The sequence below is a fragment of the Elephantulus edwardii genome, unplaced genomic scaffold (assembly GCF_000299155.1).
Source record: "Elephantulus edwardii isolate Elephantulus edwardi_28Jun2011 unplaced genomic scaffold, EleEdw1.0 scaffold00042, whole genome shotgun sequence".
Classification (NCBI taxonomy): Eukaryota; Metazoa; Chordata; class Mammalia; order Macroscelidea; family Macroscelididae; genus Elephantulus; species Elephantulus edwardii.
In genome coordinates this window covers 8495422-8518918 of record NW_006399792.1, presented here as the reverse complement: position 1 = coordinate 8518918, position 23497 = coordinate 8495422, and the positions used below count along the sequence as shown (strand labels likewise).

Sequence of the window (23497 nt, the reverse complement as noted above, 5' to 3'; positions counted from 1 at the left end):
ACTAATTATGATTGACAAATGTAGTTAATTATAGTATCCTATAAAAATGTATGTCACTTTTCCTTTCACCTTATCTAGTCATTAATTTTCATTCCCTTCTTCATCACTTCTCATCTCTGGTATCCACCTATGGTGATTCTACTTGTGTGTAAGCCTTTCCTTAGCTTTTTTTAATAGTCTTATAATAGTTCTTAGCTTTTCATAATAGTCTTACACCATATTAATCTTTTTTTTTACTTATTTTGCTTAGCATAATGTCTTCTTGATATATTAGTTTTATGCATTGTTTCTTGAATTGTTTTTTTAGTGTTGCATACACAATAGTACATTCACAGTACTCCATTATGTAAATGTATTGTATTTTCATTAGCCATTCATCTGTTAATACATACTTGGGTTGTTTCCATCTCTTTGCTATTGTAAATAATGCTGCAGTGAGCATGGGTGTGCATATATCTGTGTTACAGGTCTTATTTCTTTGGGATATATACCTAATAGTGGAATTGCTGGATCAAATAATTCTATCTTTGGCTTTATATGGAAGCACAAAATGGCTTTCCATAGTGATTGCACTGTGTACATTCTTGATAGCAGTATATGCAAGTTCAATCTCTTCATACCCTCTCCAGCATTTGGTGTGTGCTCTTTTGTTGGATTTTACTGTTGTTGCTGGTGTGAGATGGTATCTCATTGTTTTGTATCTAATAGCTAGTGATCTGGAGCACTTGATGTGCTTGTTGACCATCTGAATATTGTCTTTGATGAAGTATCTGTTCTTGTTCACTGACCATTTTGTAATTTGTTTTTTCTTGTTGAGTTTTCTGCAAGTCCTTCATCAGATATGTCATTGCCAAATATTTTTCCCTAGCCTGTAAACTCTCAGTTTACTCTTTTGGAGAAGTCTTCTGAAGCACATAATGATTTAAGAGGTTTAAGATTTTTTTAAGAAGTCCTTGTTGCCTAGAGTTTCTACTATTAATCAGTTTCAGTTCTTTTTGTAGGCCATATTTATGCTATAGGTTAGGGCTTCTAAACATATTTTCTTTAATGATCTTTATAGTTTAGGTTTTTACATTAACACCTTTGGTACATCTTGAGCTAGATTTTTTTATATGGTGAGAGGAATTAATATTATTTCCATTTTCTGCAATAAGGTATTTTTTAAAATTTTCTACAAGTTTATTTATGAAGTTTGGATACAAATTTGAGCAAATTCTTTTAATTTCCCTCACTCCCACCCCCATCAAATTGATGATTATTTCCTCCTCCCCCTGCACATCCACATCCCTCTGCTTCCAGCTTCTCCCACTCCTCCTGGCTCTTTATACTTATTCTACAATAAGGCGTTTATACAATATTTATCCTTGTGGGACTGAATTCACTCAGCCTAATGCTCTCCAGTCCCTCCCAAGTTAGGTAATAATTTACAAAATCATTGCTCCTGCATTCTGCTTAGTACTCCATTGTGTGAATGTACTATAATTTCTCAGTCCATTCGTTTGTGATTGGGCATTTGGGCAGTTTTCACTTTCTTGCAATGATGAATAATGCTGCTGTGAACATTGGTGTACAAATTTCTGTTTGTGCCTTAGTTCTCATATTCTCAGAGTATATTCCAAGTAGTGGAATAATTGGGTCATATGTAATTTCTATTTTGCCAGCATCATTTGTTAAAGAGGCTGTCTTTTTTCCTACTTAATAGATTTCAACCCTTTGTCAAATATCAGTTGTCTAGAGTTGGATGGCTTTATTTCTAAGTAGGGCAGTCAGTCTCTTACTAGCTACTAATAATAGTACTGTTTTGAAATTTTTGCTTATTTAATGTAATTTTAAAATTCAGTCTGTTACAATATGTTTAAGTTGTTATTCTTGTTAATATTGACAGTGTTTTAAATCTCAACAGGTCATATTTTAGCTTGGTCCCATTAGTTTAAGAATATTGCCCTCTGTTGTAACATAAAAAATATGTTTTAGGCTTATCTTATTTTTTCCCTTCCCCAAACTTGAAATCAGTGGTTTTTGAAAAATTCATTCATTCTTTTTTAATGGAGAAATGCTCTGGACCCTAAGTATGCTTATTGCTACTAAGTGTCATTGCTTTTAGATTCTTCCCAGCATACATATTTTATTTATATATATGAAAGAAAAATATTAATCGTCATTTGAGTTTAAAAAAGATGAGCTGTAATTTGCTGTCATTTAATGGTTATTTAAAGTATAAATTGGTTCGCTCTGAGAAATATTTTTCATCTTTTATAACTTTATATGATTATCAAAGTAATATAATCTTTATAGATTAGCATGAAGAAGAAAATAAAAATCATCTGTAATTCTAATGAATAACATTTTGGTATGGATCCTAGTCATCTCATGCAAATGTTTATTTTAGTGTATCGAAAAAAATGATGTCCTGCAGTAGGTTGTAGGTTGTCTTCATTTAAGAAAAAATGTCAGACTTTCTGATGCTCATTTATTTCTTTTAGGACAGCAGCGTTCTCGAATGCTTGCTACTCTTTTTAAAGATGAAAGGTGCCAGCAACTTGCTGCTTATGGGATCCTAGAGAAAATGTACCTAGATAGGATCATCAGAGGAAATCAACTTCAGGAATTTGCTGCCATGCTGATGCCTCACCAAAAAGCTACTACAGCAGATGGTAATGATCATGCGTTATAATTGGGTGGGTTCACTATGAATCAGAACAGATTTGATGGCATTGGTGAAATACTTAGATACAGACTAGTGAAACACATACTACATTTGACACATCTAAATGTCTTTCTGTAGTGTTTTTATGTAAGGTTTGCTAATGTTTGGGTTGAAAAAAGAAAAATAAAGGTGGATTTAGAGAATAGAGTATAAAAAATAGCCCTATTTTAAAGCATCTTGGCATAATGAAGTTTTTAAAAACTGTAAGGCAGAAAAGTTATATGCTATGCCAAATAGTGCTTTCTTCAAACATTCAAATCTTTTAGTAAATAAACTTAAGCATCAAGTTATAACAAAACAGTGTTAAGGAATTGAGCTGCCAACCCAGAGGTCTGCAGTTTGAATTCAACTACTCCATAGGAGAAAGAGGAACATTCCCCAGTGTGATTTACTGCCTCAGAAAACCTGCATGGAGGTTCACCTGGGGGTCAGTTTTGACTTAGTAACAACTTTAGATAGAGCAAAAAATTGTCACAGTTTTTCAGTTTGGATAACTTTGTGGAAGTCAGAGTGCCTTTTCCAGGAAGGAAGTTTTTAGTGCCTAGTCTATACCACTGATTGTACTTGTGTTGATTTATATATTGTCTACAAAGATTTTAAAGCAGCTTCTAACACATGGTAATAGAAATATAGCTGAAGTCATTTAGAAACATGGAAATGGTAAAGATAAACATGAAGTGTGATAGACTCACTGTCATTGTATAGCTAAGATAATTTGGTTGTAAAGAGTCATTTATGTAGGTTTCAGAAGGATTTATGGGTCACTCCTGCTATCCTAAGTTAATCTAGATTCCTAAAGGGATGAAATAGACTCTCTGAAATTTTTTATTGACTCTTGAGAAGCAATCTAGTTGATAAGTCCGGGGTTCATCTATGTTGTAGGATTTATAGATATAACATTTCTTTTTATTGTTAAGCAGTATTTCATTCTATACATACATTACATTTTATTTACTCACTCAACAGCTAATTGGCATTTAACTTTTTCCACTGTTTGGTTACTATGAATAATGTTACTTATAATTTTTGCTCAAATTTATATGAAAGTGTAGATACATATTTTCATTTTTTTTCTTGGATATATAACTCAGTGAAATATCTGGGTCACATGTTAAATTCTGTACTTAAACTTTTAAAAAAGATGTAATTTATTTGATACTGTTGAGAACATACACAATAAAATTTATACCAGTTCAAGTTTCTACAAGTAGACTTCATTGGCTTTGATGATATTTTTTGAGTTGTGCAACCATTCTTCACCTCCTTTTCTGAGTTTTCCTCTGCTACTAACACAAGTTCAAGTTCCTCCTGAGGTTCTTTTCTAATCTTTTGTGTTGCTGTTTGCACTTTGACCTCATATACATAGATTCTGAAAACATAATTCCCAAGGCAGACACATTCTTTACTGATTAATTGAAATTATTTGGTTTTAAGATTTATTTGGATTTAACTTTTGGATAAGGTGTAAGAATATCTTAAGGTAATATTCTATGTCTAACCTTTTTTTTTTTTAAATTTTAATGAAAGTTTACAGTGACTTTGGATTTCCATTCATTCATTGTTGCACACTTTCCTCCCTGCCCGCCTCTCCCCCGCAGTTTACTTTTCTCTTTGAAAAGTAAAAAAACATTAAAGAGTATGTTACAGGAATTAGCAATAAAAGTTTCAGTGACTTAAAAAAATAATTCTTTCATTTTTATACTATTCCCCCTCCCCCCGCCTCCAGTCCACTCCACTATTCAGCTTTCATTCTGGACTCTTGTCATGACAGTATTTATAATTTTTTAAGAAACAACCACACTTTTTTCAGTGACTTTACGATTTTATAATGCCATTAAGTAACAGATAAAGGTACCAGTTTTCCACACCCTCACCATTTTTTTAAATAATAGTTACCTAAATGAGTATAAATTGGTGGTATTCCATCGTAGTTTTTTGGTTTTGTTTTTTTTTAATTGTTGCTGTTGTGTACTGTCAAATTGGATCAACTGGCACAGGAGGAGACTATCCTTCCTTCAGCGGAGCATCTGGTGTATTAGAACACTGTGCCTCTGGGAATGCAGTGCAGCTTCTTGTCACTAGGCCACCGGAGCTTCCTCCATTATGGTTTTGAGTTGCATTTTCTTAATGGCTAATGATATTGAGCACCTTTTCATATGCTCATATGTTTTTTGACCACTTATATATCTTTTTTTCCCATACACAGTTAAGAGTTTGCTTCTTGGTTCTTGCCTGCCTTGCTAGTTTAAGCTAGCTTGAACTGACTTGTGAAGGTAATTGTTATAAGGTGTATTGCCTCTGTCTAGAGTGTGGGTTTGGTTGTATATCTTCTTGATGCCCTATTTATTTGATCTTTTGCTGATTTTTAAGTTGAACTATTTCTTTTTATTATTGAGTTGTAATATTTCTTTATATATTCTAGATTGTTGTTGTTAGATGCTACCGGTCAGTATCCACTGATAACAACTATATGCACACCAGAACATTACCTCTTCTTTAACATCCTTATAATTGCACTGCTTGAGTCCATTATTGTGACAGCTATGCCATTACATCTAGCTGAGGGTCTTATTCTGTTTTATTGATCCTTTGCTTTACCAATTATGATGTCCTTCTCCATAGATGGTCCTTCTTGAGAAAATGTCCAAAAGTACACAAGGTGAAGTCTCTCCGTCCTCGTTTTTAAGGGAACACTCTGGGTGTACTTCTTTCAAGAAAGATTTGTTCACTCTCTGGCAGTCCATGGATTATTCAGCATTCTTCCCCAGGACCAGGGTATAAAAGGCATCAATTATCTTTTGGTCTTCCTTACTCATAGTCCATCTCTTGCATGCATATGAGGCAAATGAAATCATTATTTTCCCACATTATTATAGTATCATAATAGATACTGTTTAGATGTAAGATTTTTTTCTTCAAATAATTGCAACATTTTTTTCTCTCATCTTTCCACTGCCATCTAAATATACAATCAACATTGTATATTTAGTACCTGGGTAAATTGCTAAACTGTTACTGAGATATGTGGTTGGAGAAGAAAAGTCAAAGATTACATTTAAACATGCTGAATGTGAGATATATCTGAAACTTTCAGTGGAGATGTTGTTTAGATCGTTGGATGTGTGAATCTGAGGTCAGAAGAGAGATTTGAATTTAGAGATAAATTCAGGGCATTTATCAGGATTTTAGTGGTGTTAAGGTAATCCAGAAGGAAAAACTTCCGTAAAATAGAGGGTCAGCAAAAATGAGGACAGCAGTGGCCTAACCATAAACACAGACTATGAAGATGGCGCAGGATTGAGCAGCGTTTCATTCTGTTAGATGAGTCTGACCCAATTTGGTGACACCTAACAACAAGAGGGAAAAAAAATATGGGCAACAAAATCCAGAAACTCTAAGAACGTGGAGAAACAATGAAAGTTATACACGTGTTCAGGTCTTTCATTCATAGGGTCGCTGTAAGTCATCTGCAACCCGATGACACTTAACAACAACAACAATTAAGAGCAAGTAGGAGGAACCAGTGAAGGGGACTGAAAATTGCCACAGGTAACATGGTAGTTAGGGACCAAGCGAAAAGCAAGGGTGCTGTAAGATGGAGAGTTCTCAGCATTGTTGAATGCTCTGGAAAACACAGTAGTTCCTTTGATGCCTATGAATGTATCTTATCTCCAGTACCTTCCCTTGAACCTATTGATAAGCCTTCCCACTTCAGGGATAATGAGATGTCAGTGATAAGTTATTTTCCTCTTTGAAATCCCATTGCCTGACACATTAGGAGAATTTCAGTCTGTTTGTTAACTGATGATTGCTGCTTTAGCTTTATTGGAGGTTTTGGGTTTTATTCTTTCCCTTAAAATACGTAGTAAACACAAGAAAAAAAATGAAAGAGAATAATTTTTATAGATTTAGGGAGCTCAGGTGACCTAGTTGTGTTGCCAGCCTAAAGGTAGAGAATTAAAATTTACCAGGTGCTTGGCGAGAGATGGGTAGAGCAATCTGCTCTTTGCCTCTGAAAACCTTCTAGAGGGTCAGCTCTGAGCTGCTTCTGACTGGACAACAAATAACAACAATATTATATAATGTAATTTTTAGCCTGTAGCATGTATTCAGGGCCTATCTAACGTGCTAAAGAGCAAGGATTTCAGTTTTAAAGATAAGATGTACCTGATCCAAGCCATGATATTTTCAGTTGCTTCATATGCATCTAAGTTGGGACAGTGAATAAGGAAGACCGAAGAAGAATCAGTGCCTTTGGATTGTGGTGTTGGTTAAGAGAATTACATATCACACTTGGAGTACAAAAAGACCAAACAAATCTGCCATGTAGGAAGTGAAACCAGGTGTTCCTTATAGACAAGGATGGTGAAATTCATCTCACATAATTTGGAAATTCAGATCTTTCAGTGGCTTCACAGGAGAAAGATAGGTAATATCCTCCTGTAAAGGTTTAGAGCCTTGAAATCTAGTTCAGGGTAGCTGTTCATAGGAACCAACTTGTGGCAGTGGGTTTTGTATAGGCCAAAAATTTCTCAGGAAAATAAAGATGCATCTTATTAGAGAGTAAAAAAGAGTTTCAAACTTATAATCATGTGACATTTATTTAAGGTTCCAGCATCTTGGATAGAGCGGTTATTGAACACAATTTGTTGTCTGCAAGCAAGTTATATAACAATATTACCTTTGAAGAACTTGGAGCCCTTTTAGAGATACCTGCAGCTAAGGTATTTTCTTATCTTGACATGTAAAAATGAATTTAAGAAACTAAGCAATTGAAGTAGTGAGAAAATTAAAAGTATGTTTGGTAAATGTTGGAAACTATAGTAAAACATATACACATAGCCTCACATAAATGGAAGGAAATTATTTAAGTACTGTAATAGATTTATATTAACATTTTTGGTTTTTAAGTTAGATTATATAATGACATGACCTTGAATGGAGTTCTTAAATTATTCCAGATTAAGGAACACAATATTTTAGGACATTTACTTTATAGAGGTTGCCAATTAAGATTCTAAAAAATGCCTTACTTGGTTTTCATACTGTATATTGCCTTGAATTTAAATATTTTCTTTCTTTGAGAGTTGGGTAATACTCCAGGCTATTAGGACTTAATTTAGAATAGTGACTAATGACTTACAAGAGAATTTAATTTCATTCTTAGTCATGATAAGTATTTGGTTGACTGTGTATAAATTCCAGCAAAGTAGTAATAGTATTTGAAAAACATTTTAGATATAGTTCACAAAACATTCTTTAAATGTTAAATAATACTAAAGATAAATAATCAGTCTTACTTGGCTTACTATGTAGTTGTGGACCCCATTTTTTCTGGTAGTGAGATATGAATTAAGATTATTTTTTTTATCATAACTCTTTTAATTGTACACATTCAAGACAAGATGAAAGAAATTAACAGTTAGGCAAGAGTGTAAATTATCACTAAAAGAAACTTTCTTCTTAACTTTTGAGAAAACCTTCCCATGCTGAGACTAAACTTTGTTTACTAAACTCTGAATTATCAACACAGTCTTTGCAAGATTTATTTGGGATTGACTGTAAAGGTGATCAGAATTAATAAAAATAACAAGTAAAAATCTAGTTTGCTTTTGCATATTACACTTGAAATCTGTCTTTAGATGATAGGTTGCTTGCTTGCTTCCCTTTAAGTGTCACTTCAAAATCTCTTGATTTTTTTTTTTTAAAAAAGTATACTTGAACATCTGTGTCTCATTGAAAATTTTTCTTAAAAAATTTTGTTTCCTTAAAGAGTTTTTTGAGTGGTAAACACTGAGAAACTGAAGTGAAAGAAAATAAGAATAAACAGTTTTTTCTTCTTCTTTAGGGTAGAGCTATATAAATCCCAAAGAGGAAAGTTTTGAAAAGAGCATAGAATATTATTTAAAGGACACACTCAGTTCTTGTCCAGCTCAAATCTCTCAAGCAAAACAGATTCCAAGTAGCTTAAAATGCTAGGCTGTTTTATATGCTGCAGTTAAAAGTGATTAAATTACTAGAAATGGTCATTAAAAAAATACTAGGCTGTACTCAGAGCAGTGAATAGCATAGGTAGATGTAAAGACTTGTGGTAAATGGTAGGGAAAAAAAACTGACTTCCTTGTGTTGAGTTGATCCTCACTTTTAGCAACCCTCTATTGGTTTCTGACACTATAAATCTTAATGAGAGGAGATGCTCATCTTTATCCCTTGGAACCATGGGTAAATTTGAACAGTTGGAAATAGTTTGGGTTGGCAGGGCAACTCATGACCATACTATCAGAGCACCCTGTATGGCTGGCTGAAGAACCCTAAGTAAAACTCAGTGATGGGGCTAAACCCAGAATTTTAAAATCTCTTTTACTGGCTATAATCATTAAATGTTAAAGATTCTTAGCTTTTCTGTTTGTTTTATTTTAAAGGCAGAAAAAATAGCATCTCAAATGATAACAGAAGGACGTATGAATGGATTTATTGATCAAATTGATGGAATAGTTCATTTTGAAAGTAAGAGTTTTTGTTTTTTCTTGTCATAATGAAATGGTAGTTAACTGTTGCATATTTACTACTAAAACATATTAAATAAAACTTCCCTTGATTTAGAATATTTCTCCTAAGATGAATTTTTTCCCCAAAGAAATAATTTAAAATACTTTTAAAGGCATTGTGTGGATAAATCTACTTATTGCAGCCTTGTCTAAGCTAAGGAAAAATTTGAAATAGGAATTGTTATATAAATTTTTTATAAGATATTTATTGATTCCATATCATGTGTCAGGCATATAGAAATGATAGATGCTGTTCTTGTTTCTTAGCAGCTCATTAAGCTAATGGAGACACACAGGTAAATAGATCCCTTGACTTTCTCATTGTGTAATAATACCTCAGTCTTTATTTCCACTTAAGTTAGATGGCCTAGCTCACTGTTCCCAGAGTCATCCCCCCATATGTCAAATTTTAATTTTAAATACTTTGCTCTGAGCACAGTCTCTCTCGGACCTGGATTCTATGGTCCATTATTTCAATTTCCTTTTTACAGCAACCCTCAGACGCTCACTTATTGATACTGTTTCTGTAACACTCTCACTCTATATGAAGTCCTCCATCTTTTCCATGCTTCAACCTGGATAGCTAGCTACTGTTTCTTAAGAAGAGTCAGAGCACCAGACATAATAATATGCCACTGAGACGAGGTTTCTCCACTGGAAATTGTTCCAGTGAGGGATCCTTGCCTTCTGCTGACCAAGAGTGTCCAAGAGAGACTCATTGAGCAAACTGTTACTGAGGCAGCTTGAGAGGCAGAGGTAACTCTTGAGAGGAAGAAGAGAGGGACATGCGACACTAGCCTGTCTCCCAAACAGAAAGGTTTTGGACTTATAAAAGATTCGAGGCAGGAAAGGAACATGATGTTTATTCATTATTGAATTGTGGATGGATGAGGGAAAAGTAAGATAATGGAAATAGGGGTGTTTATATGATATGTAAAATAGATCCGATTGTAAAAGTTTTGGGATTGGTTGATATGATGTACTCTGGAATATTATGCTTGCAGAACTTTCTGTGGTACTGGTTGGACTCCTGCTGAGAGGACTCATTCTTTCTTGACCCTCATGGAAAGTCACAGATCAGTTACCGTATGAGGCATCGCACATGTTTAGGAGACTGGCTCCTCAGGCTGGTGTGGTTCTAATAGGGAACTCGCTGCCATCAAGTTGATTGTGACCCGACGCAGCCGTCCATCGTGTTTCCAGGCTGTTAATGTTAATGGGAGGAGACTGCATATCTTTCTTTGAGGAGCAGCTTGTGGATTCAAACAACTTGAGTATTTGTGGCCTTATTATTAACAACACTGCTCTATGGACTATGAGTCACCAGACCTCCTTATGGGATAGTGGTGGTAGGAGGTATTGTGTGCTGTCAAGTTGGAATAAATCCATAGCTGCCCCTTCAGTGGGCTTTCATAGGCAGTTAATTACAGAGGAGGAAATTGCTCATCCTTCTCCCATGGAGCAGCTGGTGGATTCAAAGCTCATGCTTGGTTGAACATAAGTCTGGAAGTAGGGCTGGTTTGTATTCTGCACTGTGGATTTTATCTTCTTTAATCTTTAAACACAGAAGTGTGTCCCATTGTTTGGTTTAAGGTCACAAAGAAGCAAGGAGCAGGAAGCATAGTAATTAATAGACAAATAGAGTTTTGGGTCCCTAGAGGCTTTCATGGAGCTGCCAAATGAACAAACAAATATCTCTTGAGAGATACGGAATCGGGGTGCTCCTAGGAGGCAAAGATGGTGAAACTTTGACTCATATACTTTGGGCATGTTGTTAGGAGAGACCAGTCTTTGGGAGAAGAAATCAAGCTGGGAAAAGTAGAGGGTCAGTGAAAGAAAGATCTTCAGCAAGATGGATCGATACAGTAAGTGCTTGAGCATGTGGGTGATTATGAAGATGGCACAGAATAGAGCAAGGTGTTGATCTGTTATTCATAGGGTCACTAAGTTGTAAGTCTCCTTGATGGCAACTAAAGATAAGAGAAGCTTGCAAGGTCTTAACCTGAAAACTGAGAATTCAAGATTGTTATTCTTCAATACTAACTAGACTTCTGGATATCATTTCTTTGGGTCAATGTTTTCTTACTCTGCAGTGACAGTTGCACATTTTCCCCCTTTGTTTTTCTCATTTCTGGCTTTCGTCTTTCTTCTTCCTTCATTTTTTTGGGGGGAGAAAATACCACAATAGTTACAGTTACAACAAAAAAAGTATTTTTATTTGGCATATAGATTAAAGTGAAAACGAAAGGTAGGAAATGGGAGAGCCTGTGATAAAAGCATTTTCTTTTTTTTTATATTTTATTTTATTTTTTTAAATAATTTTAATGAACATTTACAGAGAATTTTTTTTTTTTAAATTTTTATTTTATTTTATTATTTTTGTGTGCGTGTACTGTCAAATCAGATCTGACTGGTACAGGAGGAGATTGCCCCTCCTTCCCCGGCAGAGCATCTGGTGGATTCGAACCGTGCACCTCTGGGATTGTAGTTGCAGCTTCTTGCCACTAGGCCACCAGAGCTCCCCAACATTTACAGAGAATTTGGATTTCCATTCATTCATTGCTGCACTTCTCTCCCCGCCCAGCCCTCTCCCCCGCCCCCCAGTTCGCTCCTCTCTTTCAAAAGTAAAAGAAAGACTCCCTGGTACACAATCCCCCCGCACCCCTCTCACTGCCCCAAGTACATTCCACTATGCAACCTTAATTGTGGAATCTTGTGGTAACCATAATACCCTATCATACATTGCTTTTAAATTATTCAGTCCCTCATCTGTTTCAGTGCAGTATACACAATTTATCCAGTTTTTCTCAGTCTTACCCCCACCATGATATCAGTCCCGTTCCACAGCAGTGGCACCATGCAATATTTGTCCTTTTGCGACTGAGATATTTCACTCAGCATAATGTCCTCCAGGCTCACCCATTTTGAATAATATTGAATGAGTTTCTTTTTTTTTTTTTAAGTTCCTTGTTTTTCAATGCAGCATAGTATTCCATTGTGTGAATATACCACAGCTTCTCTACCCATTCGTTTGTTGATGGGCACCTGGGTTGTTTCAGCTCCTTGCTATTGTGAACAGAGCTGCAATAAACATGGGTGTGCATATATCTGCTTGGATGCCAGTTATGGTCTCTTTGGGATATATTCCCAGTAGTGGAATTGCTGGGTCAAATGGTATCTCTATTTGCAACTTTTTTTTTTTTTTTAAAAATTATTTTTGTGTGCGTGTACCGTCAAATCAGATCTGACTGGTACAGGAGGAGATTGCCCCTCCTTCCCCGGCAGAGCATCTGGTGGATTCGAACCGTGCGCCTCTGGGATTGTAGTTGCAGCTCCTTGCCACTAGGCCACCAGAGCTCCCCTTATTTGCAACTTTTTGAGAAAGCGCCATACCGCCTTCCACAGTGGTTGCACCATTTTACATTCCCACCAACAGTGAATAAGGGTTCCAGTTTCTCCACAACCTCACCAGCATTTGTTGCTTGCTGTTCTGTTAAATTTTGCTGTTATGACAGGGGTGAGATGATACCTCATAGTTGTTTTGATTTGCATCTCTCTTAGAGCTAGGGATTTTGAACATTTCTTCATGTGCTTGTTGGCCATCTGAATGTCTTCTTTGGTGTAAAAGCAATTTCTTAACGTCCTGATTTCTTCCCTTGCTTTGGCTTCTTGGTGCTCTAGTACAATATTGAGTTTCTTCCAATACTCAACTCAGTCTTTTCTTCCTCCTATTGTCTTTGTGATGACCTTTTGTATTCTTCATAGATGATATTCTTGATATCCTCCTACAGCTTATCTAGTGGTCATTCATGAGTGCTCAAAGCTTCAAACCTATTCTTGAGATGGTTTTTAAATTTAGGTGGGGTAGACTCAAGGTCAGTGTCATTCATGCTTTCTTTTTTCACTCATGCTTTTTTGACACTCCCCCCATCTCCCACCAATGCCTTCTATGAGATCCCCTACCATACCCTTTTTCCTTGCTTTCTCTACTCTTTAACGTTTTTCCCCCCTGTCATTGTTACAGGGCTCTATCTGTCCTCTCACTTATCCACGTTTTACTGTAAGGTTGAGACCAACTCATAGCTGATTTGTCATTGGGTTTTTTTGAGGCTTTAATCTCACGAGAGGAGATTACCCAGCTTTCTCCTGCTGAGTGGCTGGTAGATTCGAACTGCCTGCCTTTGAGTTGGCTGGGCAACTCCTTACCCACTTGACCACCAGAGCTCCTTTCTGTGGTGCCTTTAAATTTTCTTTTCCCCCCATTTCTTTAAATACATGAGCTTACTTATTTGCGACATATAGAAAATTCTATTTCTGACTGGATTTGGATTTGGAGGTAGAAGCTTTCAGAGAGAACAGCCTCTATCCTGGCATTTTTCTTCGTCCTCCTTCATTCTCTTGGCCAAAAGCTTAGAGTACTCTGCAGCCTCCTCCTCATTCTTCTTAGTGTGCTGTTTATTCGGTGAAATATGCCGCCAGTGCTTGTGCTGCAGGACACGTGGAGTATCAAGATGCTGAATCTTGAGTGCTTTGGTCCGGGGCTTCTTGCCTTCGAGTGGCTTTCTCACAACACAGTGATGGACATCATCTTCCTTAGAGAGGCTGAGTTTGTGAATTCTGCGAGCTCTTTAGGGCCCCAGGTGATGAAGCACAGTAGTATCAGTCAGTCCTGGCATATCCTTCACTCTTTTTTCACAATAAGCAATTTGAGAATACTCAGATTGGCATCCACAATGCAACCCTGGGCAGAGTTGCGCTTCCTCTCATCAGTTCTCTGTGGTCTGTAACAAGAGTGCCCCTACTCAGCAGCAGGTGAACTCGACCACAGGTCAAGATATCCTGTTTCATTGGAAAACCTTGCTTGTCATTTCCACTACTGATCTAGATGACATATCCCTTCCACTCATCACCAAGAAAGTCAGCATCAGCTTCTGTGGCCATTCGCTTCTCATAAAATGTAGGAAGTTTGCATTCATCATATACTTCATTGTGTTTCTGGCAGCCAGTGGCTGGGAAGAAGATGTTAACTTCAGGTGTAGCAGCCGATTGCCATGAAAAAGAGTGAAATTTAATGTAGTTTCAGTTTAATACGTTTTCTCCTTGCTCTGTTTTATCAGGTAACCTTACTTATTCCCATTGTTTCTGTTAACCCTATACAGAAATTCTTGAATTTATTTTTTTAGTGCAAGTTTTTTTTTTCTGAGTCCCAGACACACGACTCTTAATTGACTATTAGGTAGGTATCTCCACTTGGTTGCTTCAAGAACATCTTCAGAATGAGTTTAAAACAAATTAACTTTTTATACAGATAACCAACCATTCAAAACCTTTATTTTTTACTTCTAGCATTCTTACTCTTGACATCTTACTGCCAAGAATCTTGGCAATTTTGCCTATCAGTCTGTCTTAGAATTCCTTATTATACTATTTTTTACTATCACTAGGCTATTCTGAATCTCATAAAATCTCCTAACTTTAGAGATAGCTTAATGATGATTTATTAATGAATCACATAATAATTACTCCTTTTTGGACTTTACCCTGGTCTAGCCAGAGTGAATATTTTAAAAATAGAAATGATAAGAAAGAAATAATAAAACAAGTCATTATTAAATCATGTTACTCTCTTGTTTGGCATATTAATCAATAACCTCCCTACTGCTTATAGAACAGTTTAGATCTTAAAGATGGTGTCAGAAGACTTGATACTTTTTAGCTTTCTGTTGCTACTGATCACACTTATCTGATCTTTCGTTTTCTCCAGAATTATAAATTCTTTCCACTATCAAGTGTTGTGAGATATCCACCCTTCCACCAGCCATCTTCTCTTTGTTCTTGTGTCTCAGATGAATACTGCTTAATTGACAGTGATTTTCCTAATAGTCCAGATTTGAGATAAGTTTGTAAAATTTACTTTCTTATGCTATCTTGAATTTTTTCCTAGCATTAATCAAAATTATTTTAAACTGTAACTTTTTCTAACTAGATGTAAATTTGATTTTTGTTTTAATGGTAGACTAAATAAAAGTTGCTTTTGAATTTGACCTGACTCAAAGCAGACCCTCCAGCAGGGGGTCAGAGGCCCGAAGTTGCACAGGAAGAGATTGCCCATCTTGCTCCTTTGGAGCCACTGGCAAATTTCACCTGCCAGAGAGGTGCCACCTTAGGGTGAGCAGTGCAGCTCCTCGTGGATTGTATTACCAGAATTCCTGTTTTACTAGCTGCATAGTATTTTCTACAATTGATCTATTTGTCTGTTGATGAACATTGAGGTTATTTTGTGTACGTATTTTATCTACTAGTGCTTAGTATAGCAGAACCTCAAAAGTGTGGTGGTTTTTTTCCCCCCATAAACTGAGAATGTTTTTATTCTAATAAATATTAACAATTTATAATCCAGAACTGCACAGTCATTTACATTTCCCATACCTTTAGGTATGGTGATAATTTTAGTTGTGCATATATAATATGTTAACACAGATTTTACCCATTTTGCCCTTCGTGTTTCTGTTAAGTGATAAACACAGTAAGTGTATTTTTATCGTTAAACAACTAAATATGCCACCTTTTTATTTTAAGCCTTTGACTTTTTTTTGTTTTGATTAGGAAAATCTCCCCATTGCTGTTGTTAGGTGCCATTAAGTTGACTGACTGACTCATAGAATCCTTGTCAACTACAGGTCTAAACCTTGCCCTGTCCTGGGCCATCCTCCTGGCCTCTGTCATGCTCCAGCCCATTGAGGTAGTTATTATGAGATGGTAGTTCATCTCATTGAGGGTCTTTCTCTCTTTCTCTGACCCTCCATTTTTCCTAGCGTGGTGTCTTTTCCAAGGCTTAGCCCCTCCTGAAAATATGCCCAAAGTATGTGAAGAAGTTTGACCACCCATGCCTCAGGGCACTCTTCTTGCATTTTCTGCAAGTTAGGTTGGTTTTTTTCCCCCTCCCTTTTGGCAGTCCATGGGATATTCATTACTTTTCTCCAACATCAAAGTTCAGAGGCATGATTCTGCTTTGTCTGCTTTGTCTGTCCAACTTTCAGATGCATAGGAAGCCATTGAAAAGACCGTGGCTTGAATCATGCACACTTTAGTCTGATAGCCATGCTTGCTTATACCTTTTAGTAAAGCTAGTATTTTTCTAAAATTTCTTCTAATATATTTATATATCACTTTGTATTTAGAAATTTATCTACTATTCTTTTTTAAATAGTTTTTACAGTTTTAGGGTAAGGACTGGTTCTTTTTTTCCCTAGATGGATATCTAATTAGGCATCCATGACCTATTAAATAGGACATGCTTTCTGACTGAACCATGATCTTTGGAGTATATTAAGCTCCTCATGTGTACTTAGATTTTTATATCTGGTATCTAATTTCATTGGCTTAGTCGTGAGCAGCCCAAAGGCATGAAGTTCGAATCCACCAGCTGCTCTCCAGGAAAAAGATGAACAATCTGATCCCATGCAGTTTCCAGCCTTTGAAAAACCTCCAAGATTCCTACTCAGTGGTATTTAACAACATTCTCTAACAGTATGATAATATTGTTGTTATGTGTCATCCAGTAGCCTGCAACTCACAGTGACCCTTTGTACAGCAGCTCTGAACTCTGCTCTATTTTGAGCTAACCTTGGTGTCTCTGACACTTGCTCATTACCCCATCACTGAGTCAGTCCATTTCATTGAGGGTCTTCCTCTCCTGTGCTGTCCCTCCACCCTCCCAAGCATAATGCCCTTCTCCAAGACTGGTCCCTCCTTGTAACATGCCCAAAGTATGTCAGACGGAGCTTCACAGTCTTTGCCTCCAAGGAACACCCTGGTTTTACCCTCTTCAGGATGTACCGGTTTGTTCAGTAGTCATGTTGTTTGTTGTTGTTAAATGCCATCATGTTGCAGGCGACTCATAGCAACCCTATGAAGGCGAGTCCTCGACGCTTGGGTGTCTTTCATCCTCTCTCCAGGTTCATAGTGTTTCTGGAGGCAAGCTATTACGGAAGTGGATGCCATTCCTCCCTCTAAGCGTGTTTTAATCGGGGAGCTCCACCCCATTCTGTCTGCATTGGGTACCCAACCTTTAACGCACTTGACACATCAATGTCACAGTGTTCAGCCTCACGGCAACCACAGGTTACCGCTGTATGGCAACTTGTACACCAGGGCTATATGACCTAGAGGAATGTCTGAACAAAAAACAATGAAAGTAGTCCATAATATATTTAATACTTTTCTACAGCACCGCAGCTCACAGGCATCAATTCTCCTATCATCCCTAGTCATTGTCCAACTTTCTGATGCATAGCACATAGTTGTGAAGACTATGGCCTGGATCGGGTACACTTTAGTCTCCAGACAGATATCATTGCTCTTCAGTACTCTAGAGATGTCCTGACAGCACACTTTGCCAGTGCAATTTGTCTTTTGATCTCTTGACTGCTGGTACTAAGAGTGTTGATTGTGGAGACAAGCAAACTAAAGCTGTTAACAATCTCAATCTCTTGACTGTCTATCATGATGCTGCCACTTGGCCCATTGGTGACAATGTTTGTTTTCTTGATGTTGAGCTTCAATCCATATTGAAGGCTGTAGTCTTTGACCTTCTGCAGTAAGTGCTTCAGGTCTTCCTCAATTTCTGCAAGCAGGGTGTGTCATCTGCATAATGCAGGTTGTTGATGAGTCTACCTCTAATCCTGATGCCACATTTCTCCTCACAGAGCCCAGTCTCTCTAATGATCTGCTCCGCATTATAGATTGAAAAGGTATGGTGATAGGACACATCCCTGACGTATCCCCTTCCCGATTTTGAACCATGCAGTGTTTCCTTGCTTTGTTTTGATGACTGCTTCCTGGTCCAAGTATAGGTTTCACATAAGCACAAGCAAGTGTTCTGGGATTCCCATTCTTCTCAGAGTTAGCCACAGTTTGTTGTGATCCACACAGTCAAATGCCTTTCCATAGTGAATAAAACACAGACATTCTTCTGGTACTCTGTGCTCTCAGCCAAGATTCATCTAACATTAGCTATGATATCCCTAGTTCCATGACCTCTTCTAAAACCTGTCTGCACATCTAGCAGTCTCTGTCGATGTGCCATTTCTGGATAATTTTCAGAATCCTGCTTGCATGTGAATTAATGATATTGCTCGATAATTTCCACACTGTCAGGTCACCTTTCTTTGGAATGGGAGCAAATATAGATCTCTCCTAATCAGTTGGCCATATAGTTGTCCTTCCTATTTCTTGGCACAGCTTGGTGAGCACATTCAGGGCAGCATCTTTTTATTGAAATGTGGGGCCATGTTTTTTGCCAGTTCCTTCAGAGTAGCTTCCTTCATCACCACAGGCTCTTGCTCATATGTTGTTTCATGAAATTATTCTGTGTCAACCAATTCTTTTTGAGCCTCTGTATACTCCTTCCATCTTCCTGTAATGCTTCCTGGATCATTTAATATTCTGCCCGAAGCATCCTTAAGTATTGCAGCTCGAGGCTTGAATTTGTTTTTTAATTCCTTTAACTTAAGAAATAATTGAGCCAGTTTGGCCCTTTTGATTTTCTGACTCCAGCTCTTTGCCCACTTTATTATAATACTTGCTTTTTTCTTCCCATGATGCCCTTTGAAATCTGTTCAGCTCCTTAATTTCTTGATTTCTTCCCTCTTCTAGGGCTTTTCGGTGCTCTAGTGCAGTCATCTAACATTCATCTTGGTCTTTTCTTCCTCCTCTCTCTTTGTAATGATCTTTTGCATTATTTGTGGGTGATATTCTTGATATCCTCCCACAGTTCATCTGGTCTTAGCTCATTAGTGTTCAAGCCCTCAAAACTGTTCCTGAGATGATTTTAAAATTAAATGGGATAGACTCAAGATCAAATTTCATTTCCTGTGGATTTGTTTTAACTTTCTTTAGCTTCAGTTTGAACTTGCATATGAGTAGTGGTCTGTTCCACAGTCAGCACCTGATCTCGTTTTCACAGCCGATGTTGAGCTTCTCCCGCTATTCTTCCCTCTGTGGTAAGACAGTATGCCCTGTCACCGCTACTTCTAATTTCCAGATATATCTCATTTATTCTCTGATTGCTAATTCTTTTATACTGAAATAATTTTTTCTAGCATAGAAAGGAAAACATGAAAAAATGAATTTTCCTTGGATTTTCTTTAAAATTATGTGTTCAGTAGGGAATATCTGATGTTTGTAATATTACGTATTTTCCATCTGAGAAAATTGTATCCATTCAAGTTATTTTATGTCCTTTCATTTAAGATTTTGTAGTAATTTTCCCTTCATTAATTCTGTGCTTTCTCTGTAAAATTGGATACTGTTTTGAGTGGCATTTTCTCCCATATTTTTTTTAAACTGGAGATTTCTAGTAGAAGCTTTTGAGTTAAAAGATGATTTTTGTTTGTTTTAAGGTGGACGGGTGTTATAAAAGTTAAAATATTTACCCAGCCGAATCAACTGAAGTGTCTCGAATATATGAATTAATTTGCTTTTCCCAGTAGGTGGCAGTGTGTAATGAAACATTGTCTTCGACTCAGTCTTTGTCAGGAGGTTCTTCTGTTATGATTGTGACAGAGGTTGATGGGTTGTTGATTTTTTAAAATTTTTTCATATGCTTTCATGAATGTGTGTGTGGTTTTTCTGTCTGGTTTTATATTATATGCCAGTGATTTGAGTCTCTTACTTAACTTAATTATTGCTTAATTAGCTTAATCTCATTAGCCAGTAGTTTTGGAGTTAAATGTTAATTGAACTGCATTTATCTTTGAGCTTGCATTTGCTATGAACACAATGGAGTAATCCCAGTTTGGTACATTTATTCCTTTTTTCCCCCCTTTAGCACGAGAAGCCTTGCCAACGTGGGACAAACAGATTCAATCACTTTGTTTCCAAGTGAATAACCTTTTGGAGAAAATCAGTCAGACAGCGCCAGAATGGACTGCACAAGCCATGGAGGCCCAGATGGCTCAGTGAGCCCTTTCAAAGCTCTGTGCACACTACATCTTTTTCCATGTTGTACAGATCAATTTCACTTGTCTCCGGAGCATTTGCATCATGACCTTACACATTTCAATCCCTTTTATGCTGGATTCAACTTTCGGACATTAGGGCAGAAAATGCAAGCATTTAAAACTATGTAGTTTCCATATATTTAGAGTCTCTGTGTATCAGGCCGACTCAGATGTTTTGAAAGCTTTTTCTTTAAATGGAGTAAGTGAAATATCTGTGACTAAAAAAGTTTGGAATTTGTGGTAACTTTGTAGTCATGTAAAGCTTAAGTGCTTTGTGCCTCTCCAAATGTGGTTATTCTAATAAATGGAGAAATGAGCCAAATAAAAATAGTACGTTGGTTTTAATTAGCAAACTGTATGTTTTCCCTTTTTCTTATGAGTTTAGTAGATACTGTTTTATATCATAGTCTGGAAATAAATCAGCCACAGTACTTGTTTTTCAGACATTCGGAGTCCCAGAGCCAGTAGACAGTAAATGGAATGCTCGAGTTTCACACAGTGCTGGACAGCTCTTTATTCAGCAGTGAGAAGTTGGCCAAGTCTAATTACTCAATAGCTTCATGGGTAAAATGAGAAACCATTTTTAAAAACAAGTATATGGTATCATCCGATTTTTACTCCAACACTTAAAGAACTTAAAATTCGTCACTCCTTTCAACACAAAACCTGAACAAAAGGAAAATGAAGACTTTTTCTTTGATCCAACAGAGAATTCAAGTCACACAGCTCAAACTCTTAATCACTAAAACTAGAGAAACAATCGGATAAAGAAAACCACAGCCTAGATGTAATTTATCAGAAGCATAAGCTGCTGAAAAGAGTTGCACGTGATGAATGACTAGAAACTGGGCATGGGCTCCTTGTTGGTGCAGACTAACCCAGCTAATTCAGCTGCTAAGAGACTGAATTTTTGAACAAGTCCAGATAGGCCTCAGGAGAAAGTCTCGACAATCTGTCTCTGAAAAATCAGCTATTGTAAGCACTTTACTACTCTGACATACATGGGGTTGGAAGGCCTCCTGATAGCAACTGTTTTTTGCTTGCTTGTTTTCCTAAATCTTAGGTCCTGTTATTGTAATAGTAAAGTGCTTGCTAATTGAAAGATTGACCAAACTTACCCAGCCACAGCTCCTGTAAAGATCACAGCCAAGAAAACACTATGCATTCTGCTTTGTCGGTTGAGCCTCCAGGAGTTGAGAATCAACTCAGTGGCACCTAAAAACAGCAACAACATTACAGAAAAATTCCCATGTTATAGTTGTTGTTTTGTTGTTATGTGCCGTCTAATTACTTGCGACTCATAGCAACCCTATGTACAATAGCCCTAAGCCCTGCTCTATCTGTGCAGTCGCACTGCCTCCGACACACCCATCCTGATTACCCCAGTCACTGAATCAGTCCACCTCATAGAGGGTCTTCCCCTCCTACGCTGTCCCTCCACCCTCCCAAGCATGATGTCCCTCTCTAAAGACCTGTCTCTCCTTACAACATGTCCAAAGTATGTCAGACGAAGCCCCAGAATCCTTGCCTCCAAGGAGCAGGCCAGTTTAACCCTCTTCAGGATAAATCTGTTTGTTTTCTTGGCATTCCATGGTACATTCAATACTCTTCTCCAGCACCACAGCTCAAAGGCATCAATTCTATCCTCCTTAGTCATTGTCCAGCTCTCTGATGCATAACAAGTGATTGCAGAGACCATGGTCTGTAACAGACACCCCTTAGTCTCCAGAGAGACACCATTGCTCTTCAGTACTTTGGAGAGGTCCCTAATAGCAGACTTTACCATCGCAATATGTCTTTTAATTTCCTAGCTGCTGGTGCCAAGAGTGTTGACTGGAACCAAGCAGACTAAAGTTGTTAACAATCTCAATCTCTTCACCATCCATCCTGATTAAACTGTTGTGAAATATGCCTAGAACATTCTTCAGGTCAAAGGGAATTGACGTTATCAGTTGTTTCTCAGGGAAACTGCTAGGAATAAACCCAAAAGCCAAGCCTATTAAAACTGAGTTGATTTTGAATCTTGGTGACCTCTGGATCCCCATAGAATTTTCAGTGACTGCACCTTCAGAAGTAGATCTGCAGGCCTTTCTTCTGAGGTGGCTTTGCAGGAATTTGAGCTGCCAATCTTTCAGTTAGCTATGTGCTTAACCATTTGTACCAGCCAGGGGTTCCATTTTGAAGCAAATGAAAATACAATTTATGGGAATTTGTAGAGTGTAGAAAAGCAGTCTTTAGAGGTAAATTTATAACATTAAATACATATATTAGAGAAGTTCTAAAATTAGTACTTTCAGCTTTCACTTTAGGAGAGCCTTTCTATGAAGAGGGTTCCCACAGTGAAGAAGGAAGCCTTTGCCACTCTCCCAAAACTGAATCCAAAGCAAAGGTGTCGAAGGCCAAGAAGGCAGTCCTGAGGGCATCTACAACCACGAAAAAAAAAGATCTGCAAATCACCCACCTTTGGTGAACTAAGATGCTGAGACCCTGAAGGCAGCCCAAATACCCACAGAACGGCCCCAGGAGAAACAAACTTGACTACTAAACCATCATCAAGGTTCTGCTGACCACTTTGCCAGCCATGAAGAAGATAGATAATAATAACACACTTGTGTTCATTGTGGATGTCAAGGCCAAACAAGCACCAAATCAAACAAGCTGTAAAGAAGCTCGGTGACATTGATGTGGCCAAGGTCAACACTTCATTAGGCCTGATGGAGAGAAGGCCTATCCAACTTCCTCCTGACTATGATGCTTTAGATGTTGCCAGCAAAATTGGGATCAACTAAACCAAGTCCAGCTGGCTAATAAGGAAAATAATTCTATCAAACTATTGAAATGGAGAGAAAATCTACAAAAAGAAAAGGAAGTTCTTTGTTGATAAAACTGAAAAACCTTTAGGTTAGGAAAGAAAAAAAGAGAAACTGAAATTAAAGAGTTGAAAGAATGTTTATCACTATTGATCTCAAGAACATGGGAAAGATGAAGATTTGATGAAGACTCGAACAGTTCTGTCGCCATGTTTTATATATCAGATAGACCATTCCTTGTAAGACAATTTTATCAAAATACTCAAAGTGAAATTGCCTATATATGTTAAATTGACTCAATTAATCTTCAAAAAAAGAAAGCAACAAACCCAGTTGATTTTGACTCTGCTAGGGAAGAAATAATCCTTATTCTTTATAACTTCTAGAAAATAGAATTGGGAAGAACCCATTACAACTTGTTCTATGACA

At 37.2% G+C, this 23497-nt stretch overlaps 1 protein-coding gene across 1 annotated transcript in view; it reads left to right on the top strand.

The window, feature by feature from the left end:
- The window catches only part of COPS4 (COP9 signalosome subunit 4), a 67811-nt gene extending 47591 nt beyond the window's left edge, over window positions 1-20220 (top strand). The window contains exons 6-9 of the mRNA XM_006885327.1: window positions 2484-2654; window positions 7316-7431; window positions 9130-9214; window positions 20087-20220. Of these exons, the coding sequence (XP_006885389.1) occupies window positions 2484-2654; window positions 7316-7431; window positions 9130-9214; window positions 20087-20220 (506 nt within the window). The remainder of the gene's footprint in view (window positions 1-2483; window positions 2655-7315; window positions 7432-9129; window positions 9215-20086) is intronic.
- The last annotated feature ends 3277 nt before the right edge of the window (window positions 20221-23497 follow it).